The sequence below is a fragment of the Trichoderma citrinoviride genome, assembly GCF_003025115.1.
Source record: "Trichoderma citrinoviride strain TUCIM 6016 unplaced genomic scaffold BBK36scaffold_1, whole genome shotgun sequence".
Taxonomy (NCBI): Eukaryota; Fungi; Ascomycota; class Sordariomycetes; order Hypocreales; family Hypocreaceae; genus Trichoderma; species Trichoderma citrinoviride.
Window position 1 is genome coordinate 3,158,519 of NW_020194709.1, and position 17,149 is coordinate 3,175,667.

General features: G+C 55.4%; 8 protein-coding genes across 8 annotated transcripts; 4 read left to right on the top strand and 4 right to left on the bottom strand.

Annotated features, from left to right (window-relative positions):
* Positions 1-1,047: 1,047 nt before the first annotated feature.
* Positions 1,048-4,073, bottom strand: BBK36DRAFT_1165475 (MCM-domain-containing protein; the record flags this gene model as incomplete). The annotated part of the gene is made up of 3 exons (XM_024894783.1): positions 1,048-1,161; positions 1,244-3,725; positions 3,805-4,073. 3 exons carry the CDS (start codon positions 4,071-4,073, stop codon positions 1,048-1,050), a joined length of 2,865 nt encoding a protein of 954 aa, XP_024754315.1.
* A 547-nt stretch (positions 4,074-4,620) lies between these two features.
* BBK36DRAFT_1176257 (hypothetical protein) lies at positions 4,621-5,238 on the bottom strand (the record flags this gene model as incomplete). The annotated part of the gene is made up of 3 exons (XM_024896008.1): positions 4,621-4,662; positions 4,733-5,028; positions 5,097-5,238. 3 exons carry the CDS (start codon positions 5,236-5,238, stop codon positions 4,621-4,623), a joined length of 480 nt encoding a protein of 159 aa, XP_024754316.1.
* Positions 5,239-5,839: 601 nt separating this feature from the next.
* BBK36DRAFT_45647 (hypothetical protein) lies at positions 5,840-6,781 on the bottom strand (the record flags this gene model as incomplete). Its single annotated transcript, XM_024898098.1, has 1 exon — positions 5,840-6,781. The coding sequence occupies one exon, from the start codon at positions 6,779-6,781 to the stop codon at positions 5,840-5,842; it is 942 nt and encodes a 313-aa protein (XP_024754317.1).
* A 400-nt stretch (positions 6,782-7,181) lies between these two features.
* Positions 7,182-8,819, top strand: BBK36DRAFT_1134138 (hypothetical protein). Its single transcript, XM_024892206.1, has 2 exons — positions 7,182-7,610; positions 7,722-8,819. Exons 1-2 carry the CDS (start codon positions 7,196-7,198, stop codon positions 8,810-8,812), a joined length of 1,506 nt encoding a protein of 501 aa, XP_024754318.1. The 5' UTR covers positions 7,182-7,195; the 3' UTR covers positions 8,813-8,819.
* A 561-nt stretch (positions 8,820-9,380) lies between these two features.
* On the top strand, positions 9,381-11,142 carry BBK36DRAFT_1134139 (glycoside hydrolase family 125 protein; the record flags this gene model as incomplete). Its single annotated transcript, XM_024892207.1, has 3 exons — positions 9,381-9,531; positions 9,594-10,802; positions 10,863-11,142. Exons 1-3 carry the CDS (start codon positions 9,386-9,388, stop codon positions 11,140-11,142), a joined length of 1,635 nt encoding a protein of 544 aa, XP_024754319.1. The 5' UTR covers positions 9,381-9,385.
* Positions 11,143-11,645: 503 nt separating this feature from the next.
* BBK36DRAFT_1155779 (Aspartate/tyrosine/aromatic aminotransferase) lies at positions 11,646-13,202 on the top strand (the record flags this gene model as incomplete). The annotated part of the gene is made up of 2 exons (XM_024893864.1): positions 11,646-12,143; positions 12,249-13,202. The coding sequence occupies 2 exons, from the start codon at positions 11,646-11,648 to the stop codon at positions 13,200-13,202; spliced, it is 1,452 nt and encodes a 483-aa protein (XP_024754320.1).
* A 105-nt stretch (positions 13,203-13,307) lies between these two features.
* Positions 13,308-14,887, bottom strand: BBK36DRAFT_1108458 (hypothetical protein; the record flags this gene model as incomplete). Its single annotated transcript, XM_024889366.1, has 5 exons — positions 13,308-13,483; positions 13,546-14,397; positions 14,457-14,653; positions 14,715-14,770; positions 14,834-14,887. 5 exons carry the CDS (start codon positions 14,885-14,887, stop codon positions 13,308-13,310), a joined length of 1,335 nt encoding a protein of 444 aa, XP_024754321.1.
* Positions 14,888-15,433: 546 nt separating this feature from the next.
* Positions 15,434-16,846, top strand: BBK36DRAFT_1137641 (DNA repair protein rad18; the record flags this gene model as incomplete). Its single annotated transcript, XM_024893183.1, has 2 exons — positions 15,434-15,965; positions 16,047-16,846. The coding sequence occupies 2 exons, from the start codon at positions 15,434-15,436 to the stop codon at positions 16,844-16,846; spliced, it is 1,332 nt and encodes a 443-aa protein (XP_024754322.1).
* Between the last annotated feature and the right edge of the window lie 303 nt (positions 16,847-17,149).

Below are 17,149 nucleotides of genomic sequence, written 5' to 3' on the forward strand. Positions count from 1 at the left end.
ATACGATAGCTTCCCGGCCTTGTGTGTTTATTTGAGGATAGATGGGGGAAAATCGGGCTGACCTTTGACCTACTTTGTTCAACTGCAGAGTCCGTATTTGCGTACAATGAAAATCCTGATACGTCTCTGGATCTGCTACCCAGAGGCATTAGTGTATGTATGTACACAAATTTTATCATCTTATCCTCTATTTTTTCTTTATTTCTCTCAAAACGCGGTTGTTATGGAACGTACCTGATAGCACATGGTTCACTGGTACCGGAAAGTGTGTGTCTTCAATGACAACTTGTGAAAAAGGGGCCAAGGGAAAGGGCGGGGGCGGCGGCTTTGGAGGGGGTTGAGTTGATACGAGAGAAAGGGTTTAGGGGGGGAGAAGAAGAAGAACAGAACGATTGCTATCTTGTTCTGAAATGGCATGGTCTGCGTTCGGGATGAAAAGGACGAGCGGAGTTGTGTGGCTAGATGTTGATTATTGATGTGTCTGACTGACTACCTTGCCGTGCCTTACCTTGAGCTTTAAGCTTAACCTAACAGTTCCGCTGTTCTTTGTGAGGGATTAGGGGATTGATTGATTGATTGATTGACCGGTTTGTGAAGGATGATGTGGGGAGATGCTGAAAAGCTAAAAATAGAGTAAAGCAAAGCAAAGCAAAGCAAAATCGTACTTCTATCTCTTTCACTTGGATGTTTGTGATGGATGCTTCTCCCTCTGCTTCTATGCATTACCGTTGCAAGGCGACGACGAGAAGGGGTACGATGCTTTCCATGGTTTTATTCCCAAATAATATGTCTGCTCACCCTTTCTATCTTTTGCTAAGTTAATGCACACGCACACACCCCTAACATCTAACATGTCGTTTGTTGTTCGTTTTTATATATCCGTTCAACTCCAAACTCCTCCAAGTTCATGATATCATGGCAGCACTATTTCCATTCCCCTCCCCCTCCTCGCCTTGTACCTCTTCTTCGTAAACCCCCATATAGTGAAAATGTCGAATACTCATTGCAGGGCACATGTGCGGGACAAAGAAACGCAAATCCGTTCTCTTAAATGTCCTCAACAGCACAGTTGGGGTGCAGAACGTAGACGACGTTCATAGGCGTGGATGGGCCTGCGCCCTCGGTCAGACCTTCGCCCCTGAGAGCCATGAAGATGTTGTCCTGTAAAATAGAAACCGTTAGATCGTATGCTCTACGTCTTAATGTATTGACAGCTTTGAAGAAAGATGTGAGAAAAGCTTACCTTGACCATCTTCTTCAGGACCATGTTGGCGAGAGTCTTCTCCCTGTGGTAGTCCTCCTCGCTCTCCATCTCGGGCTCCTTCTGCTCCAGATACCAGTTGATCAGGACGCTGCCCTCGACGCCGTCTCCGGTGCCAGCCTCGTCCTCCGTCACCCGCTGGACAAACATGTTGACCATGTGGATGTACGTGTCATAGGAGATGGTGTACTTCTTCTTGGTGGCAGCGGTTTGTGATACGCCGTCTTGGCCCTCTTCGCCCATGGCAGCGTCGCCTTCATGGTCCTCTGCAGGAGTGGTTCCAGAAGCGGCATCCGCCGCGCGGCGAAGCGTTTCGCTGTCTTCCGGAACGTCCTCCGTCTCCTCAATCTCGATGTCGTCGTGCTCAACGGAAATGATACTTTGGCGCAGGAGGTTATAGGCCTCAATGACCATGTCGGGGGAGACTTCCTCAACGCAGTTGACCTTGGCAATGGCTTCGGACAGACGAATCATACTTTCGAGCTGACGGACAGTGATCCTGTACGAGTTCTTGCCGGCACCGCCCTGGGCATCATCGGCCCGGAGCTCCTTGTACTTCTCGACAAGGCACTCTCTCGCCTCATCCGTGAACTCGGGGCGGAACGTCCTTGCAAAGCGAATGTACCGCTGGAGCTGTTCCGTGCTGAACTCCGACTGGATGGCCTCGTCGCGGAACTGGTGAACCCTGACGATGTGCTCGGAAAGGTGGCGGTCGAACTGCTCTGAGCACTCATCCAGAACGACGAAGAACAAGTCGAAACGCGACATGATGGGGGCCGACATGTTAATATTGGCGCGGAGAGTCGTCTTGCGGTTGTAGCGGCCTCCAACAGGATTGGCCGCAGCCAGGATACTCGTACGCGCGTTGAGCGTGGCCTGAATGCCGGCCTTTGCAATCGAGATGGTCTGCTGTTCCATGGCTTCGTGAATGGCAACCTGATCGGCAATATCCATCTTGTCAAACTCGTCAATGGCGCAGATGCCATTGTCAGCAAGCATGAGAGCACCGGCCTCGATGGTAAACTCTCCCGTTTCCTCATCCTTGACAACGGCAGCCGTCAAACCGGCAGCCGACGAGGCTTTGCCGCTGGTGTACACGGCGCGTGGAGCAAAGGAGCACACGTACTTTAGAAACTGGGACTTGGACGTCGAAGGGTCTCCAACGATGCAGATGTTGATGTCGCCTCTCAACTGCATGCCCTCGGCCGTGGTCTTGCTAACACCAGACATGAGCTGCAGCAGAATGCCCTTCTTGACTACTTCGTGGCCGTACACGGCCGGCGCAATAGAGTTGACCAGTCGGGAGTAGATGTGGTCTCCGTGGACCATGGATCGCAAGTCGTCAATCTCAGCCCTGTTCATGGACGCTAGGACGGCAGCCTGAGCTTCCTCGACCGATTCAGTGCCCTCAGAGGGGTTGCCCGCATTCTGAGTGAGAGCGTTGACAACGTCGATGGCGCCACTATGTGCAGATTGGCCGGTGGAAGTGGTATCAGGAGCAACCATGCACGCAAGGAACGCCAGGCGGTACGTCAAATCTCGGACTCCAAGGGCCTTGAGGCCGGTGATGCCGTTGCCTCCAACGTCAGCACCCCGAGGGGCGCCCCGATCGTCGCGAACGGCCGTGGGCCGCAAGCCAGGAAGGCCGAGCTGGCTGACGTCTGGCACCACAATCAAAGCGCCTGTGAAGATGCACTTTTCACCCGCCTTGGCACGATCGACAATCTCGCCTCTGAGGATGACATCCATGGTGCGAGGCATGCTGCCTGTGGGAATCTCGGAGCTGTTCTCCTGAATGCGGACCTTTTGCCAGTCGACAAACGTGCTGTGCCGAATGTCCAGCTGCCATGAGACTCTGTTCTGACAAGTCTGGTTGGGGCATTGGGTTGGTTCGGTGTATCGGAATGTTTGCTCGACGTTGGGGACGACGGCGCGACAAGCTTCACAGACGAAAGTGGCCAAAGACAACTCAGGCCGCACTTCTGATGTCCTCGTAACAGTACCGGAAATGGAGAGCAGCTGGCCGATATTGGCGGCTCTCAGGGCTCGAATGCGCGAGACAAGAGGGAGGTTGTAAAAGGCGATGGAAAACAGCTTGTCCGTCTGCTGGTGCTCGTTCTTCCTCTGGTTCAAGTCGCTCTGCGTTCCTGAGCCATATTGGCTGGCGCCGGAAGTGCTCAGCTTGCTGGATGTGGTGGCTTGTCGATGCTCGCGGAAGTATTGCGGTTCGTATTTTGCAATCATGTTGTGCAGCGCAGCGGTGAGGAAGGGGAGGAATCGGTAGTACTGGCGGATGACACCGTCTGCCAGACTTCCATTCTCCCAGGAGGCGAGGTGTTTGTAGTCGACGTAGAAGGTCGAGAGCTGGTATGTGCGCATGCCCCTGATCTGGGCAATGTAGTACTTGTTGGTGGTGACGGCGCTCGACGGGGGTGCGCCTGAAGAGAGGGGATCTTCAATGAAGCTATCGCGAAGAAAGACGTAGATTGGTTAGTCAAGGACCAAGAGTTAGGCAAAGCCAGAGAAGCCCTCAGCTCACTCACTTCTCAATGAAGCCCTCAAAGTGGTCCTGGACCAGCAAGCCGATGCGGTCCTCGACCTTGGGAATGCTCGCAGCATCCGGGATACGCGAGCTCCGCGGCAGCTGGTCGTCGGCAAATCCGTCGCCATCGCCATAGTCGTCCCGCGGCGTCCCCATGTTCTCCGAGGGCGGCCCGCGCGGACGAGCTGATGAGGACGAGGGGAAGCCTCCAGGGCGTCGCGGGGCCAGGCCGTCCGACATCATCAAGCTGGGTTCGCCGGGGGTAGCCATTGGGGGCTTATGGAGGGAAGAACGGCCTATAAGATGTGCAGTGAGGCCGTCGGGATGTGCATCAGCTCAGAGGCGCCGAGGGTGTGCCGATGCAAAGTGCAGATGCAGAAGGCGAGGCTGTGGAGAATATCTGTTGCCGTACCCAATTTTGGAGGTTTGCAGGTGGGTTGGGTTGTAAAGAGCCTTAGAGGGGAGCAACGCGTGGGACCGCGTCGAGGTGGCCGGCTTGGGCCTAGCGCGACGCGAAATTTAATTGATTGCATCTGGTGGTGCTGCTGCTCTTAAGGTACCTATACAAGTATGTATGTACCTTACGGTATGAAGCTTGACGGCTCAACGCTACCTTAAGAACATGTCACGATAACTACCATTTGCAGTCTCAATTCACATACAATGCTTCTTTTGCTAAAAGCAGACTTTCACGCCATTCTATATCATTTTGCTTTATATTATATATCCAACCGCTGGCTGTTGACTGTGTAGAATTGGGTATCATCAAAATCGTCAGCAGGAGCCAACAGCCATCCCTTACCATCTCACATCGCTCTCATTTGGCGTCTCCCTTGTCCTCCACTCCGTAAGAATGTATCTGTAGAGGAAATCATCTCATCAGCCTATCAGTGGTTCTTTGCATAGGTAGGTAGGCGTGCACAACTTACACTATCCGCCACCTTGAACCACTCCACGCTTCTCAGGTACGGATCAGACGAAGCATCAGCAACGGCATCATGCGACCATACAACCAACTTGTCGAATTCCGTCACGACGTGCATCGTTCCCAGCCTGGGAGCCGATCCTTCATCTCCATCTTCTCCAATCATGACGACGTCTGGCTGTTCAGCGGGTTCCGGCGCATCGTCTTTTCGCTGAAGAACAACGCCTCGGTAGTCTGCGGGTAGTGATACCGTCTTCCCCTGAAGCCTCCTGCCCCGAAGATAGGCAGTCCTGATGTCGTCTAAGAGATGAATTGAGAATATTCAGCGACAAACTCATAGATATTGCTCCTAGGATCACCAGACTCACTCTCATCTACAGTGGGATTCCAGTAAGCTGAAGATGGCCCGGTTGGGCCGGTGTGCTGGACACGGCAGGGAAGCAGGTTGACGATGCCTCTGCCCGTCGCCGCCTCGTCTGTTCGGATCTCGAGCATTGCTTGTTCAGACATCTTGCATCAATTGAAAACCGGTAAGAATAGGGGAATATGAAGTGAGGCTCCCTTCTGCCAGCGGCACTCGTTTGTTCAGTAAAACCTGGTTCGCGTCGTATGTACATGTATGAGCACAAGACGCGCTGCAGCTTAATGGATTCGTTATCTAATCAGAGATCTGGAGTTGCGATCTTACATAGCGTGTTCTGACGCGCTAACCCTGAAATGGCACTGTGTAAAGCTTCTGCCGGCTCTCCAGTCTGACCTGGGTCGCCATTTGCCATTCCCATCACAAATGTCAATCGTATGAATGTCTTATTGTTTGAATTTGATGAAGCTCTTCTTTTTAAATATATAAGTATTGTATCAGAGCGCTGGTCAAGAGATAAGCACTACGTTAGGTGATGAAAGTGCTGCTGAGACATTGGTGGTCCCTTTCATCCATTATCCAAATTGTACTGGCAGTCAATTTCCGTCACCGTTTTTGCTAAGAGCAAATCAAATTAACTGCTTTCGCTCGAGGCACTTCGTGATTCATCACCACAGTGAAACCTGAGTGGAAATGAATTAAGCCAACGGGTATCATTCGATCAGAAGTGTAGAGAGGCATGTGGTTCCATCACTTCTTCGTCTTCTTCTTTGTGCGAGTTGTGCCGTTGTGTGCCGGCTGCTTGGGAGCAAACCGATTGGCGTGGTCCATATCAAATCCAGACTTGTGCTTCCGAAAGAGCAGCATTGTAGCTCTTGCGTCTTCGGTGCTCGAATGCGGTCCGCTTTGAATGTCGATGCCGAGAATCTCTCTGGCCAATATCTTGAGCGCCGGTTTCCTCCCGTGTCCATACTTTTTAAAGGCCGGGTACTTGGCGGTGTCGCGAATATTCCTTGGAGAGTGAGAGAGCTTGAGAGCCTCCAGATCGTGCTTGATGTCGTGCCCAATGAGGATTCTGTCTTTGATGATGGCGTCGACTTCTTTCTGCACCTCGTCGAAATCTCTTGCGAACCTCATCTCCTTCTGTGAGATTCCGCTCACGGCTGTTCTCCAATTGGTGACGCGCTCCTTTGGCTTCACATACGAATCGTAGACTTGCCGCCCGTGGAAGTCGACAATACTGATGCGTGCCAGCGCTGATTCATGGCCACCAGGGCCGACCCCTACCATCTCGCAATCGATGGCGACGTACTTTCCAATCTCGAGTCCTTTCGTGAGGCCGTGGTTCACTTTGTCTTTCTCAGATGCCAGCATCAGAGAGTTACCCTTCACGCCTAGACCGTACGCCTCTGCCAAATCCTCCGCCGAGACGCCATGATCCTCTGCCCATATTGCCAGCGACGGCGACGGAGTGTGCTTTGGCTTTTCGATTGCAGTTGAGCTCTGGACACCGCCCATTCTCTGCTTGCGGTTTGGTGGTCCAGGGTTCTTGCCTTTGGGCGTTTGCAGAGACTTTCTTTTCGCAGGGGTTTGCAGCTGCTCTTCAGCTTTTCGTTTAGTTGAAGGCTTGGAGGCGGCCTCAGCCTGGAGTTGAGCTTGAAGTTTTTTCCAGTTGGAAGAAAGCCCGGCCATCCTTTTATATAGGGGCCTGAAAGAACCTATTCAATAAAAGAGTCTCAAGAAAGCGCATCATGCGTCGGGTTATAGAGAGTGGAAGAAACCTCGAATTTGTGTAGCCGATATGCAGTGAGAGATGGGTGTTGATCTTGAGCCTTGTCCTTGTAAATTCCGTGTTAAGTGATGCACCCTGCACGAGGCCCCACCACCTTTTCGATGTTCTTATTCTTCAAAACGGCGCATATGCTTGTATCGGATGGGCGAGCATTCACCGCCTGCTCAGAAAAGCTAGGACCGAGCCAGCACCATGTGACGCAGCCGCTAAAATCGCAATATTCTGCCAGGCCCCTCTGGATCGCATTCTTGATTTCTTGATTCTTTTCCCATCTTCCGATCGTCTATTTTCCAACTCATCCCGACTTTTCCATCATGGCTGGCGGCACGCCCCACGGCGAGCCATCGGTGGGCTCCGATACGCCGCGCCAAAAAGGCAAGGCGACGCCGGAGACGCTCAAGACGGGCTGCATTGCTTGGGTCGAGAAGGACGGGCAGCCGCGACGAGCCGAAATCCTCAGCATAAAAGAAACCAAGTCAGGGAAGCACTATTACTGCAACTTTGACAATTTCAACAAGCGTCTGGACGAGTGGGTGCCGGTCGCGCGAATCGATTTTACCCAGGACGTCGAATGGCCGAACCCCGAGAAGGACAAGCCGAAGGACTCGAAGACGAAAAAGGCGCCGTCAAGCCAGCCGAAGAAGCAAGTGTCGAAGAAGTCGCAGAAGCGGCCCGGGAAGCGCGAACAATCTGTAGCCAGCGAGGCGACGACGCCGCATCCATGGACGGGTAAGTGTCTGAATCGTCCCGTTGCCCAGGCGTCCTCCGATTCGCTCCTCCGACGAGCTTCGTACACTCTCGATTGACGAAAGCCGCTGACCATCTGAACCTGATTAATAGACTCTGTCGATTCGCAAGGCCAGCGGAAGTCTGTATCGGTCGGACCAGATGCCGAATCGCAAGTAAACGGCAGTTTCGAAACGAGCGCGACACCAGGCGCAGGGGACGACTTGGCTGCCGATGAAAAAGAAGAAGAGCAGAAGAAGGAGGACCATGGCTTCAGCCGAGAGGAGGAAATTGAGAAGCTGAGGACGTCGGGATCGATGACACAGAACCCGGCCGAAATATCGCGAATACGAAACATTTCAAAGGTCCAGTTTGGGAAGCACGACCTCTTTCCGTGGTACTTTTCGCCGTATCCGGAGTGCTTCGCGCTCGAGGACGTGATATACATTTGCGAATTCTGCCTTAGCTACTACGGGGACGAGTTTGCCTTTATGCGCCACCGAAAGAAGTGTACGCTGCAACACCCACCGGGCAACGAGATTTATCGAGATGATTACGTCTCCTTCTTCGAGATTGATGGGAGGCGACAGCGGACCTGGTGCCGCAACCTGTGTCTTTTGTCCAAGATGTTCCTGGACCACAAGACGCTCTACTACGACGTGGACCCCTTTCTGTTCTATGTCATGACGATGCGGACGGACAAGGGATGCCACATTGTGGGATACTTCTCCAAGGAAAAGGAGAGCGCAGATGCATACAACGTGGCCTGTATCTTGACCCTTCCGCAATACCAGCGGAAAGGCTATGGCCGTCTGCTGATTCAGTTCTCGTATGAGCTGTCCAAGATCGAAGGCAAGCTGGGCTCTCCAGAGAAGCCCTTGTCCGATCTTGGTCTTCTGAGTTACCGGCAGTATTGGTCTGAGAACATTCTCGACTTGCTGCTGGGATATAATGAGCGGGATGAGAAGGTGACGATCGAGGCCATCTCGTCGGCGCTGGCGATGACGACGCAGGACGTTGAGCACACGCTACAGGCGATGAAGATGCAGGTGTACCATAAGAGCGACCACAAGATTGTGATACCGGAGAGGTTGATTCAGCAGCGGGAGAAGCAAAAGCAAAAAGCCAAGAGGGTTCTGGATCCGTCCAAGATTCAATGGAAGCCACCAGTGTTTACAGCGTCCAGCCGTACGTGGGGTTGGTGAGGTTGTTGATTCTCTGCGGTCGGATTGGAGTTTGGAGCACCGTCTTGCTGTTGTTGGTTTACTTGATGAATCGGGGCCGATGACTTTGCTGGCCTGAAGCGCAGTTGTCCCTTGTCTCTTCTTCTTTGGCTTCATTTGACCAAATTGATGATGGTTATCAGATGGACGAATACCCCTGTACATACGGATGCATAATGATTGAACATCTCGAGTCTTCAAATCCTCTGTGAAGTAAGGTGACAATTCGAAGCCCGACAATGACGTACTGCTCCGGATTTGAGGGCCGGATTCCATTGTCTCAATTGTAGCTCCAGGCCCAGCTTATTAGCAGCTCCACAGCGGCCTGTATGTACTAACAGCTCTGGGGTGCTGCAGTGGGGGATCTGTAGCGCATGCAGGGCCTGAAGTGCCACATGAGGTAGTTGGGATGAAGCAAACCTAAGATGAAAGTTCCATCAGTGCATCACAACTGAACCACCAAAACCCAGTCCCCATGAATTGACCATACCTATAGACCCCACCACTCGGCGATACAGAAGACCGTCGAATTGGCTTCCATCCCTCTCAGCCAACATGCCTCTCCCGCTGCTGGCAGCCGCACTGCTCGGCTTCGGCGCAGTGACGCCCGTCCACGCCCAAGGCCGAGGCGACTGGCAGGTTCCGCTGCCAGACTACGCCGACATCTGTCCCGACTATGCGCTCTACGCATCCTATCCGCAGTTTGTCGGGCCCTTCCCCCGTGGTAAATGAGCTTCATAAGCATCTGACAGACAGGCCGCAGTCGTCCCTACAGCTCGGGCCCGCTCGCCCTGCCCTATCAGCGGCCGAACCCGCGATGTCGCACGTTCCAGTCGGACGAGATCGAGAGGGTCATTGACGAGGTGACGTCGAGGATCAAGGACCCCGACCTGGCGCGGCTGTTTGAGAATGCGTTTCCCTCCACGACAGACACGACGGTCAAGTTCCACACAAAGGGCGGCAAGGACGCGGGCTTTGTCCCCGTGCAAGGGCCTCCGCTGGAGGACGGCGCATGGGAAGGGCCGCAGTCGTTCATCATCACGGGGGACATCGTTGCGGAGTGGCTGCGGGACTCGACCAACCAGCTGCGCCCGTACCAGGCCCTGGCCAAGAAGGACCGTGCCATCTTCGACCTGATCGTGGGGGCCATCAACACGCAGTCCGAGTATGTGATCCAGTCGCCGTACTGCAACGCCTTCCAGCCGCCCCCCATCAGCGACCTGTCCGCCTCGGCCAACGGCCAGGACGACGCGGTGCACCCGGCGTATGAGCCGAGTGTCGTGTTCGAATGCAAGTACGAGCTGGACTCGCTGGCGCACTTTCTGGCTCTGGGCAACGACTTTTACGACCACACGGGGGCGACGGACTTTGTGACCAAGCGGTGGCTTCGCGCCGTGGAGACGCTCTTGGTGGTGCTCAAGCAGCAGTCGGAGCCGACGTTCCACCCGGAGACGGGCCAGTATGACCGCAACGCGTATACCTTCCAGCGATGGACCAACACCGGCACGGAGACGCTCAACCTCCAGGGCGTTGGGAATCCCCTGAATGGCGGGACGGGACTGGTTCGGTCGGCGTTTCGACCGAGTGACGATGCCACCATTCTGGGCTTCTTCATCCCGGCAAATGCCATGATGTCCGTGGAGCTTGGTCGGGCTGCCAAGATGCTTCAGGCGGCGGGGAGTAATAAGGCTCTGGCCGCCAAGCTGAGTCAATGGAGCGAGAAATTGCGTGCGGGAGTGTTGGAGCATGGCATCGTCAAGCACAAGAAGTACGGCGACGTGTTTGCCTATGAGGTGGACGGGTATGGCTCTTCCATCTTGATGGACGATGCGAATTATCCTTCGCTCCTTGCTCTCCCCGTCATGGGCTTCTGCGACGTGGACGACCCGGTGTACCAGAACACGAGAAAGATGATACTGGACAAGCAGGGGAACCCGTATTACTTGAAGGGCAGAGACTTTCAAGGAATCGGCGGTATGTTGTTCTCGAACGGTCAAGCAAGAAGAACAGTTGGACTAATTGGTGTTATCACAGGACCGCACATTGGCTTGAAGAATGCCTGGCCCATGAGCCTACTGCTCCAGGCACAGACGTCCAACGACGACGCCGAGATCAAGGAGTGCCTCGACCTGGTATTGAAAGCGTCCCCGCGCGGCCTCATCCATGAGAGCGTGGACGTCAACTACGTGAGCCAGTACACGCGGAGCTGGTTTGCCTGGGCGAACGGCGTGTTTGCGGTGACGATATTGGATCTGGCCAAGAGGAAGCCGCACTTGGTGTTTGGGCCGGGGGCGGCGCCGTATGAGATGTGAGATGCTTGAAAGGGATGATTTTCTGTAGTTGACTGGATGAATCCATTGTACATGTTCGAAATACAAACCAAAATCCTTGTACTTTTTGTATGAGCTGAAAGGACAGCTTCTTGTCCATTGCCGTGAGGGTGACAAATGAGGCGTGTGAATCGCAAGCCTCTCACCCCCACACTTGAGAATGAGCTTCAACTCGTACATAAGACTCCACACTTGACACTTCAAATGCTCTTATACAACTCATCCTTGCCAGCTCACAAAAGCAAGAGGCGCTCACTTAAAGAGAGTCTGTCCTCCGCCGAGTTGCCATCATCATATCGACAGTCTCCCAAAAGCCACCCAGCCGAGCGATGCGACTCTTCTCGCACCAGCCACGACTCAGACTCTCTCCACCAACTCGATTCCACCACCCGCATCCTCACAGCTTCAACCCCCTCTCACCCAAGCCCTCACCACCAAGCCATCCACCCTCCCATCGTCTCCTCACCACATCAGCCACCGCCGAAATGTCTTCTCCCCCAGCACCAAGCAAGAAGCAACAGAAACAAATCAACCTCCTCCGCGGCTGGCCCTCCCCCGACCTCCTCCCCGCACACCTCCTCTCCTCCGCCGCCCAGCGCATCCTGTCTTCGCCCGTCACCAGCGTGCCCCTCCTGCAGTACGCGCCCGACGAGGGCTACCAGCCGCTGCGCGAGCGCCTGGCGCAATGGCTGGGCCGGCACTACGGCGTCGAGCCTGACGCGAACCGGATCTGCGTCACGGGCGGCGCGAGCCAGAATTTGGCTTGTATCCTGCAGAGCTTTACGGATCCCAAGTACACGAGGGCCGTGTGGATGGTTGCGCCGTGCTACCATTTGGCCGGTGCCATCTTTGAGGATGCCGGGTTCCGGGGGAGGTTGAGGGCTGTGCCGGAGGATGAGGAGGGGGTTGATCTGGGGCAGCTGGAGAGGAGGATGGAGGAGTGGGAGAAGGAGGAGGAGGAGGAGAAGGGGTTTCGTCCGGAGGTGAGGCTGAACCAAACTCTCCCCCTTTTTTACCTTGCCAATTCATATCAGCAATATGAAGCTGCTGTGCCAATGGCAAAAAGCTAACTAGTCCTGCCCTCGAAGCCCTTCAAAGACCCAGGCCCCTTTCGAAAGCTCTACCGCCACATCATCTACGCCGTGCCAACCTGCTCCAACCCCTCCGGCAAGACAATGTCGCTGCACCACCGCCAGGCCCTCGTCCGCCTCGCCCGCAAGCACGACGCCCTCGTCATCAGCGACGACGTCTACGACTTCTTGCAGTGGCCCCTCTCCTCCTCCTCCTCCTCTTCCAGCGGCGGCCGGCCTCTCACGCCGGAACGCCCGCCAGAGATGAGGCTGCCGCGGCTGTGCGACGTGGACAGGGCCATGGGCCGCGCGGACAACGACCCGCGCGGCTTCGGGCACGCGGTGAGCAACGGCTCGTTCAGCAAGATTGCCGGCCCGGGCGTGAGGACGGGGTGGGCGGAGGGGTCGGCCGCGTTCGCGCTGGGCTTGTCCAAGACGGGGTCGAGCATGTCTGGCGGTGCGCCGAGCGGGCTCTGCGCGGGGATAATGGCTGATTTGCTGGAGACGGGGGAGCTGGTTGAGTTCATCGAGGAGAGGACGAGGCCTGCGCTGCAGAGGAGGCATAGGATCATGATGGAGGCGGTGAGGGAGTATCTGGGGCCTCTGGGGGTGGTGGCGCGGGAGTCGAGTGTGAAGGGGGTTGAGGGTGGTGGTGGTGTTTACGGGGGGTACTTTGTTTGGCTTACGTTGACGAGGGGCCCGTTGGCGGTCATGGTTTCGGATGCGGCGCTGAAGGAGGAGAATATCATTGTTGGGAGGGGGGATATGTTTGCTGTCAAGGGGGATGAGGCGGCGGCGAGGTTTGATGAGAATATCAGGCTGTGTTTTTCTTGGGAGCCGGAGGAGGATCTGGTGGATGGCGTCAAGAGGCTGGGGGAGCTGATTCGGAGGATGCAGGGCAACTTGGAGCATTATGAGAGGCTGGCGGCTGCGGTCAAGGACAGTGATCGTCCAGTGAGCAGTTGGGTATGAGTTTGAGCTTCAGTGGAAGAATAGTAACCAAAGAAGAGGCAATCATTGTGCGTCGAGATGAGTTATATTATAGAGGGCTTGTGAGAGGGGCGTGCTGACGAGCAACTACTTTTTGGAAAAGAACGACATGATGCTGCCTTGGCTTCCGCCCTTCCCAGCCGCCGCCTTCTTGGCCTTCTGAGTCGACGAAGCGGGCGTTGGTGTAGGCGTTGCTTTCGCGGCTGCGGGTGCAGGAGCCTCGTCTTCGGAGAACGACTCCCACGCAGCCTCCTGGATAGTCACTACGAAGAATGAGTCAGTAAACATTGACCTTGCCAAGTATTGAGACGAAAGGAGAATTTACCCATGTATCCTTGGTCGTCCAATATGCGCTTCTTCTTCATAACCCGTCGCTTGCCCCTCCGGCGGCCGTTGCTGGAATTCGACACCACCTCCGTAGGTTCCTTTTCTTCCTTCGGCTGCTGCTCGGGCTCCGGTTCGGGCTCGGGCTCTGGTTCGGGCTCAGATGCCTCTTCCATCTCCTCGTCTGACTGCTCGTCTTGCTTCTTGGCCTCCTCCTTGACATCGTCGTCTTCCGGATCCTGCATCATGCGCATAAGCGCTTCTTCCCGCTCTTTCCTCGTCCTTTTCAGAGCTTCTAGATCGACAGTCTTGAGAGGAGGGAGCACGTCTTCCTCGTCGGCCTCGCCATCGTCAGATAGAGCCATGCTGGTGTCCTCTTCCTTGGCTTTGGGCTCAGGCTTCGGCTGCTTCGGCTTGGGAGGCTTCGCGGCCGCCTTGGCAAAGGACTGCATGATGCCCCCGGAGGCGCCGCGCTTCAGCGTCGCGGGAGGCTTCTTGCCGGCGCTGGACGCCGGAGTAGCGTCAGCAGAGGCGGACGTCGGGGTCTCCTTGGTCTTTTCCGGCTGGCTGGGCTTGGGCGTGGCCACCGCGGGAGGAGCCTTGTCCTGCTTGGCGACGGGCTTGGGCGCGCTTGTTGGGGCCAGGATTTGGGGACGTCCTTTCCGGTCTCTTTTGCGTGCCTGGGGATTGGTGATGATGCCGTATGTGTCGAGCGCCTTTGCTGTGTCTTCGGTATTCCTGTATTCAGAGAGCGACTTGGCCACATCGGAGAGCAGTGCTAGATCTCTTTGGGGGAACGGAGCCAGGCTGTAGATGTGGAACGAGGAGACTTGCTCGTATTCAGCCAGCACCTCTACGCGGACTGTTAGCAAAGATTGATACGAAGCAATGTCATTGTGCAAGTCCCAAGACCTTTCAGCTTCTCTTCGGCCACTATCGTAACCGTCCTGGTAGGCACATAGTCGGAAAGGGGCTCATGCTCCGGTGCTGAGCCGTCCATGTCGGTGTCTGGCTGTCTGTCTTCCGTCTTGGAGCCGTAGATCAGGTAGGTGGCATGGACTGAGCCCGCCTTGGAAGCATTCTGGGCCCGATAGAATTCATAGAGCTTCCTAATTTGACAAAAATTAGACAAGAATGCAAATATCAGAAAAAGGCAGGCTTCTCAATTACTGCTTGGCGTCGTTGACTCGAATGTTGAGTGCCCTGCTTAAGAGACGATATGTCACCTACACCAAACGCGGGCTCTCAGGTCAGCTGTTCCACGACACGGAAGTTGCAACTACACATACCGGCACCTCCTCGCTCAGGAGCCGGTCCGAGAGGTACTTTGTGGCCTCGTCCATGATGCGTTGCGTTTCCTCTTTGACTGTATGAGCAACAGAAGACGAAGGCAATATGCCAGCTCGTTTCCCTGCTTATATGGACTGATACTGGTAATATTAGCTCGCCCTCCGATTTGGGCGGCACGCGTTTGGCACTTAACACGAACTCACGTGCCCGCCAATTTGATCTGTACGGTTTGATGCATGTGCACCGTTTTAACGCGGCCAGACCAGCGTGAGAGGACTCCGTCGACGGCCGGTCCATTATGCATCTAATCGGACAATCACTCTAACCAGCGGATTGCCTCCCATTCAGCGCGTCAGTCGCGACGGCGCATTCTGGACAAAATCTCCACAAGGCAGTCGGCCGTCTCTCGTTCATGTTGTTATAAGCCACTCGTCGGCTCGTCCATGTTGAGCGTTACTGCTGGGAACTAATTGTTGTCGCTCCATTATAGAATTGCGCTCTGCTCAGCCCTCACCAGCAGACAAAAGACAACATCGTCTCTCCCCTCTTTTGGATATCAATCCCATTCCTCGTGCCAAGGAGAACCGCCAGCCGTCTGAATGGCCTCCTCCGACGACAATGTTCCCGACTCGACCGACTGGCTCTCGACGCCGCTCTCCGGCTTCGCAGCCGTCGAAGCCGCCCTGCGCTGCCAAGTCTGCAAGGACCTCTACAAGACGCCCATGATCACCTCCTGCTCGCACACCTTCTGCTCCATCTGCATCCGGCGGGCGCTCTCCAACGACGGCAAATGCCCCATGTGCCGCGCCTCCGAGCAGGAGCTCAAGCTGCGCAGCAACTGGTCCATGGAGGAGACGGTCGAGGCCTTCTCCAAGGCGCGGGCGGCGGCGCTGAGCCTTGCGCGGAGTCATGGTCTTGACGGGTCGAGCAGGAGTCGGTCGCCGAAGAGGAAGGCGTCCGAGGCGCATGTGTCGCATGAACCGAAGCGGTTGCGGACGTCGGCTCGGTTGAGCAGAACCCGGGGGGAGACGGGTGTGCCGGTTGATGTGACGCCGTCTGAGGAGGTGGAGGAGCAGGTTGTGCCTGATTCGAACAACGACGACGAGGACGACGACTATGTTCCGGATGCTCGTATGTCGCACACCTGTCACACACATATATAACGACCCTTTTACTCCCAGCAAGTCGCTAACAACTCCCTCTTTCACACAGCAAACGGCCTTGTTCCCTGTCCCCTCTGTAACAAAAAGATGAAAGAGTGGCAGGTATTCGGCCACTTGGAATCCTGTCCCGGCCCTTCAGCAGCAGCAGCAGCAGCAAGCAATCCAAATAACACCGTCGCCTCCGATAACGCAGCAGCACCCTCCTTTGCGCAATCCCGCCGAAAGCAGCAAAGGACACTCGAACGACTGCCCCCCCTCAACTACTCCATGCTCAAGGAACAAGCCTTGCGGAAGAAAATGTCCGACCTCGGCATCTCCAGCCAGGGGCCCCGCGTGCTCCTGGAAAAGCGCCACAAGGAGTGGCTCACCCTCTGGAACGCAAACTGCGACGCGGCGATACCGAAGAAGCGCTCCGAGCTGCTGCACGACCTGGATGCGTGGGAGCGCACGCAGGGGGGCCGGGCGCCGACCATGGGACGGGTCGCGCAGACTGCGGCGGCGATCAAGGACAAGGATTTCGATGGCGCGGCGTGGGCGGCGAGGCATGATTCTTCGTTTAGGGACCTGATTGCGAGTGCGAGAAGGAGCAGGCAAGAGGCGGCGACGAAGAAGACGGAAGAGGCGGATCAAGTGGTGGACGAGTCGTCCTCTCAACCACCCGATAGGGTGCCGCCGACGATGGACGGCTCGTTGCCTCAACAGGGAGAATCAAAGTCAGAAGCAGCTCCGGGGTTGGAATCGGTGTTGCCTCCTTCTCATGCTGAGCCAATGTCCTGGGAGCTCTCACAACGACCGATAGGCTCGACACCTTCCGCGGAGGGAAGGATAGGAGAAGCAGACAAATACTAAGCGGGTGCATAATCCAGACCTAGGCACATATGTATACACATCTCTCGCCAGTGCAAGCCCACGCACCTGATGAAGATAACGAGCCATGACAACGTAGCCTTTGAAAGGGGGACTATCGCCACAGCGCTCGTGCCTTTTCCTCTGACTGCAAAGTAAACATTGATTTGATTACGCTGCGATCCGATTAAAAAAAGTGCAGAACGTCTCATTACATACGCCGGATTCCCGTAGCCTACAGCCCTTGTAGTGTTCTGATTCTTGAAAAGATGACATCGCCAGCTCATAATCACATCCCAAATATCA

Coding starts and splice junctions, on each gene's coding strand:
- BBK36DRAFT_1134138 (XM_024892206.1), top strand. CDS start 7,196: ATGGCTGGCGGCACGCCCCACGGCGAGCCATCGGTGGGCTCCGATACG. Junction 7,611..7,721: donor GACGCCGCATCCATGGACGG/GTAAGTGTCTGA, acceptor CCTGATTAATAG/ACTCTGTCGATTCGCAAGGC.